Source organism: Coptis chinensis, chromosome 1, assembly GCF_015680905.1.
Source record: "Coptis chinensis isolate HL-2020 chromosome 1, ASM1568090v1, whole genome shotgun sequence".
In the NCBI taxonomy this organism is placed as follows: domain Eukaryota; kingdom Viridiplantae; phylum Streptophyta; class Magnoliopsida; order Ranunculales; family Ranunculaceae; genus Coptis; species Coptis chinensis.
Window position 1 is genome coordinate 40,341,083 of NC_141456.1, and position 6,674 is coordinate 40,347,756.

The 6,674-nt window shown below is 41.2% G+C and overlaps 1 protein-coding gene across 1 annotated transcript; it reads left to right on the forward strand.

Moving 5' to 3' along the window:
* The first annotated feature begins 237 nt into the window (after positions 1-237).
* Positions 238-876, forward strand: LOC147523983 (mitogen-activated protein kinase kinase kinase 20-like). The gene is made up of 2 exons (XM_086573174.1): positions 238-490; positions 578-876. Exons 1-2 carry the CDS (start codon positions 238-240, stop codon positions 874-876), a joined length of 552 nt encoding a protein of 183 aa, XP_086429300.1.
* Positions 877-6,674: the final 5,798 nt, after the last annotated feature.

Sequence of the window (6,674 nt, forward strand, 5' to 3'; positions counted from 1 at the left end):
CTCTGTTATATTAAAATATATCACCAAGTTTTCATACAAATGGAGCACCAAAAGAAAAACAAGATGCTAGGCCAGTCCACCACATGCACAAGATGTCTGATGTACAAATGGTTTCCTAATTCGAATCAGATACATCTTTGTCACACGTTTTTCATTCCCTATAAAGTTAGTGCGGGAAAACCATTGAAAGTTCATTTGAAAGGTGAAGTAAAACAACCTAACAAAACAGAGAAGAAGATGACGATAGTGTTTGAAGAACATGAATATTGGAAGAGGGGAGAGATGCTGGGCCAAGGTAGTTTTGGTACAGTGCACTTGGCATTCACAGATCCAACAAAAACAAGTTCTTTCCCACCTGTTATGGCCGTGAAGTCAACTGCATATTCTGAGGCAAGCTCGCTTATGAAGGAGAACGACAAACTCATTGAGCTTCAGGGTTGCCCTTACATCATTGGCCACTATGGTGACGATGATAACGTCGAGGATGAGCGTGCCTACTATAATATGTTTCTTGAATATGCGTCCTTAGGCAGCTTAGGAGATCGAATTAAATAGCGTTATACTGACTGTGGCATAGGGTTACCCGAAGCAGAAGTCAGGTATTTTACTCCTTTGATTCTTAAAGGTCTTAAGCATATTCATCAACATGAATATGTCCACTGCGATATAAAACCCGACAACATCCTCCTGGTTTCATCTTCTTCAGACTCTTCATTGATTAAGATTGTGCCCAAGATAGCCGATTTTGGGCTTGTGGAGAGATTGAAGAAAGAGGTGAAGACGGATAAACCAGTTTATTTAAAGGGTACTCCATCCTACATGGCACCTGAATCCATTTGTCGTAAGGGCATCTCCAATGGGGAGTGTAAACCGTAGAGAGTGGAAATTTTACACTCCAAATATCAAAAAACTCTCTCCAATGGGGGTGCTATACCGTAGGTAATAGTGTATTAGCTAATAGAGAGGGTGGGGAATTCCCCCTCTCGCTATTAGTTAATAAAAAATCCGGGCGACACTCGAACTGATGTCTGAGTGAAATAATTTTCGGACGTCACTTGGAGTAACGTCCCTTTCTAATTCTAAAGTAATTTTTTAACTCGGACGTCACAATTTAAATTAAAGAGATGTTTGGTAAAGAACACATCAATTAGGTGGAGTATCGACGAGCTACTTAGTCATCCATTCCTTGTTGTCGACAACAAGAATAAAAAAATAGAGGGAATGCAGAATGAGGGGTGGCTTTCCTTTGGTAGTATTCCTTTGGTAGAAAAAAATAAAGGGAAAGTAGACGCAGCATTAGGGACTGTTCTGCCTCCAAGGACCCCTTTGGTGTGCTCCTAACGACTAGTGGCTTTCCTTTGGTAGTATTCATGACATATACAAGCCTAAGGCTGCAACTAACGACGGGCAATGCAAGGTCGGAAAGGGAAGGAAAATAGCAGATGAGGTCAAAGAGGTTAACTTTGCCACTCTGTCGTCCTTCCTCCCTTGCTATTATATTGACAATGATAAGGAGGTGAGAAGCTGGGAAAGCATACAATACCAGAGTGTTATCTCCATTTGCTATTGCTAGATTGGTGATAAATATCTAATGGGGATTGGGCTGCAACAAAGGAGTTGCAGCAACAGGACTGAGACCAGGTGAAGTATGCAGAAACTGTTGTACATTCCACTAGAAAGTCACACCTCAATCTAACTACTTTCTATTCCAAATGATTTCAACTTGGAGATCACACCAAGGAAATCACCCACCCAAGACTTTGGTAATTATCACAACAAACTCAACAAAGCAAAGCCACTAGTTTATCATCACAATTCATAGCAACAATAAATATGGAAGTAAATAATGCAAAGAGACACAAAGATTTAAGGTGGTTCGGTAAATGTTACCTACATCTACACAAGAGTCGAGTTTTCTTTATAGTAAAGATTGGAGAGTTTACAAGAGGTAACAAGAATCAAGAACAAGAGGCCTCACTCAAACCCTAGCTCAATAGAGCTCCCACAATACCCATGAAATGAATCTCCCAAAAGTTGTCTCAAAACCTTATTCTATTTCCTTTATATAGGTACACATAGAAAAAGGTGAGAAAAATGGGCTTTGGGCCGAAATTTTGAAATCTGTCAAAATTCCGGAAAGCATGAGTGCAAGGTGCGCCCTGACCAAGGCATGGGCGAGCGCGGGTCACGCCCGACTTCCAATATTTTCAGCGCATGGCGCGCCTTGTCCAAAGCATGGTTGAGCACGGGTCAAGCCCGACTTCCAGTATTTTCAGCGCATGGCGCGCCTTGTCCAAAGCATGGTTGAGCGCGGGTCGTGCCCCCTTCTCCAAACTGAACATTGAAAGTAACAAGGTCGGACACCAAAGCAAAGCTCGACAGTTCCACAAACCCAACACTTAAATCACCATAAGAAGGAATTGTTTTGGCATCCTTACAGAAAGCTACCTTAACATTGCGGTAGCAGATTGGGCAATAAGGCATGAAGGAAGACTAGAAAAATCGAGAGAGGATGCTGGTGGAAGGAAGATCCATATGCTGGATGCCTGCATTGGTTGGAGAATCTTATACAGACTATTATAGATTTACTGACATGTAAAGGAATTCAGATTATAGCAATAATTATGTTGAATATGTATAAAGGAAGAAATTTTATAAAGCTTTGCCTTAAACTTGTTTATTTTGGGATTGTGCCTTTGGCTGTAACTCCACGCCATGTACTTTCTTTTTACCTATTAATCCAACTTACTGTTTACTTAGGATATTCATAAACGTACTCCAAAGGATATGGAACCTTCCCAATAATTATTGCAATTTCAGGGACATTTACCTCTTGCTTTGTGTAGTCAAGTGAGCGGAGCGAACGATCTGGGCAGAAGGGGGGGGGGGGTATGCAGACAAAAACTAAGTTGGTTGGTTTTTGTCTGTCTGCCCTCACCTATCCCTCTCCCTCTCCCTCCTTCCTTCCCTCTCTCTCTCTCAACCAAACCCTAACTCTCTCTCTCCCCACCCACAAACCCATCTCTCCCTCTCTTTTCTCCACCCTCCGCTCACGCCCCACTGCTTAGCAGTTATCTAGTACTAATGTAGGGATTGAATTGAAAAACAATTTACAAACACTGTACATCAGGAAGTAGATAAATGCAGAAAGCACTTGTACCAAAGAAGTGAATAATAGGTACTGGGCTTTGGTAGCTTTTAAAACCATCTTCTGCCACGCTTTGTTAGCTTAATTTTTCTATATATTTTGCAGAAGTACATAAACATCTAAGTTGGATTTCCTCTTTAAGCTTCAGGGGATGACAAGATTTTCTAACAGACAAACAATAATAGGTAGGGTGAGGATGGTGATCAAACTTGATTTTACCAGTACATGCATAGATTTTTAATTTTCTATTTTAGGAACCTTTGCGATTTCTCTAGATTTAGATAGATTTATCTTGGCAAACTTAGCTAATTAGTACTCCTCACCTACTCTTCGCTTTGCTACTCTAAGTGCAAGTGGTCTGGTTTAATTTCTTTTTCTTCTACAGTCATGACTCAGTTTACATGCTTCATATTAATGTCAGGCTTCTCAACAGGGTAAATTACAACTGTTGCATATTTTGGCTTGAGTGGAAAGTGCAACTGCTGTGACCCCAACATTGTTACTTGCTTGCCTTCCCTCAATACGCAATCTCAAGGAAGAAAGTACAAATTTCTAAGTGTGTAACACTCTCTTGCTCTCATGTTTCAAAAACCAACTCCAACTGTGACTTTCACTTGTCTGTAAGTCCTTATCTCCATCTTGTAAGTTGGTAGAACTACATCTTCCTCATTACAAAACGGCACTGAAAACCTCTCCTGTCTTAGCTAGACAGAGGAGAGAGGAAAATGCAAGGAATGAAAAGGAGAGGGGCACCAGAGGCCTTGGTTTCGAACCCCGCAATACACACTTGAGTTACTGATCTCTTTAAAAACAGGCTTGCCCACACATTTTTGCATGTGCCGACTAGCAAAGTCGGTAAAACCTTTGGGTGATCATACTAGAGGTCTGAGCCCCACCAGCATCAAAGAGTTACTGATCTCATTTAAAACAGGCTTACCAATCAAAAAAAAAAGGGGGGGCACCAGTCAATAAGGGGCTTAAGTATGAATTATGAAGGCTCCGAAAATGCATCATATATTTATATCGTATGCATGTTTACATATATCTAAAAGGAAATTTGGTTTCATTACCTTGAGTTGTTTATGCATGGCACACATTCAATTTGTTGCCTTGTATCATATGAAAAAAGTGTGAACTTGTCAAGTTCATTCAGTGAGTCTGAACCTTAAGTATCTACATCTAGAAACACACAACATCGGTTTGAACTCTTTGTACATCAATAGAACCAGTTCTTGAAGCCACTTACATATACTAGCTAGGAAATTTTAACTCGTCTCTCTGTTCTATCATGAAACACACATTGCCAGTTTGCCACCATAACTGGACATAGTGAAACCATGTTTGAATATGCTTTTGCAAGTTGTTCACTAAAGAGTCTTTTCCCTTTGTATAAATAACGAACTGACAACTACTTATCTTTGATTCAGTGTTTAATGGGTAGAATTATTTTCGATTACAATAATCTATCCTACATATTCAAAACAGAGTTTGATCTAACCACAACATGCATAACAAACACGCGCGTAAACTACTATACATTTTATATATCATCAGTATAAGTAAATCACCCTCACATATAATATGTTTCTAGACAATTTTGATCACCATTTAAACCAAATTTTTAGTTCGAATATAATGGCTAAAATTATCCTTAGACTCCAGTAGTTATAAAATATAGGTGGCTGTGGAAAATTCTATTACTAGATCAAGATGATACGAAAGAAAGAAAAACGAAAAAAGCCCACGGAGAACTCACTCTGCCGATTATCCTAAGTAGCTTGGCCACAAATAAATTAAGTTTCGAGTCCGTTTTGGAGAAGTACGTGAAATGAAGCAGAAGAATCCTTATTTTCTTGGAGACTAATATAATATGATTTTGATGAGGAATTAGAGACTTAATCAAATGGATGAAGAGGACAGCAAAATAATGATGAGAAACAAATCTAATGGATCAAAAGTGTAAAGGAGCGTTTTGGTTTTCTGTGAGGTTTGTGAAGAAAGGGGGAAGAAGGTTGAGATTCTCTAGAAGGACCGAGTTCGCTTGTGAGCGAACTGCCTACATATCCTCTTTCTTTTCTCCTTTTTTCTCAGGGAGAGAGGAATCAGGCCCGACGTAGTTCAAATAGGTGGTATTTATAGGCTAAAGGAAAGGTCAATCCGGGAGACACGTGTGTCTCTTACACACGTGTAAGGTGGAGATCGTGAATGAGTGTTAGGTTGGTTATATTATTGGTCATGTGCTGATTGGGAGTTGGCGCGGTCGCCCTTATTTCCCGGTGGTGGGAAATACCAGTAAGATTTTGGTAATGATTACCCCTGGTGGTGATCCTATTTGAGGCGTTCTGTCTCTGGCCATGCGTTCGTACCGTGACATCTTTGTTCGTACCACCTACATGAAAGGAGTTACTCACAGATCGGTCTTGGAGGTCGATGTCCTGAGTTCGCTTATGCTGCGCACATGTGTGTTCATAAGGGAACTGCTCACAGGTCGGTCTTGGAGGTCGATGTCGTGAGTTCGCTTATGCTCCACGCATGCCTAATAACTTTATAAAGATATCACTCCCCTACATAGCCCCCTCTCAGTAGAGTGTTTATGCCAGGAGAAACATTCTGCTGAGAGAAAAATGTAAGAACGTGTGGAACATGAGCGACCTGTGGTGGAGGACGCGACGGGTATGGCACAACTTTTGAATCATGTGGTTTGACAATTTGGCGGGAAAGGGAAGTGATGGCGTGATGTGCACGTGACAGAATCGTAGCAGTTGATGAAGAAACGTGTCGGCGCGTTATACGGAACTGCTGAAAAGACAGTACCTTGAAACACGTGTGCGGGCTAGAGCATAGGCTGTAATCATAACTTCTTGGTAACTGAACGGGCGGTTTATACAAAATCAAATTTGGGACAACCAAAAAGGTATTCTGTGTTTGCTTCTTCCGCAAAAACGCAAGCGAGGGTTCCTCAGGTGAGTGCTTCTGCTGCTTTATCTTTCCATTTTCACTTTGCATTCCTCTCTTTCGAGTGCGATTCGTTAAATACGTAGGTCATAGTAAAGTTGTAGGGTTTAAGCGGGAGTATTTGATAAAAAGACTTGTTAGAATGTCTGATTCTGATAATACTCGATCAGAGGAAGTTCGGGAGATATCATTAAGTTGCGGAGAGTATGAAGACGAAGAAGCAGTAAGTGCTGGCGTTGAGGCTGAGTTGGATGAAGAAGTTAAGGTAGATGAGGGAAATACCCGATCTAGGTCAGAAGGTGGCGTGGTCAGTATGTCAGGTCGAGGGGAGATGTCGTCATCAAGTGATGTACCCCGAGCTGAGAGTAGCGTATGGGATTAACGTCCCCGACCTGGAGATATACGAACCACGGTTGAGTGAAAATGTTCGGAGTGAGGAGTACAACCCGCCGAACGGTGGAATAATAATCTGTGAAGGTCAGCTGAGAGCGCATATGCAAATACCGTTCTCGAAATTGGTATGTGACTTCTTGGGCCATTGTTGGAAGCCTCCTTGTCAGTTCGTGGGGAA

Excerpts from the sequence above, each read along its gene's own strand:
- LOC147523983 (XM_086573174.1), top strand. The coding sequence starts at position 238 with ATGACGATAGTGTTTGAAGAACATGAATATTGGAAGAGGGGAGAGATG. Across the intron at positions 491-577 it reads TGATAACGTCGAGGATGAGC|GGTTACCCGAAGCAGAAGTC; the intron begins GTGCCTACTATA and ends ACTGTGGCATAG.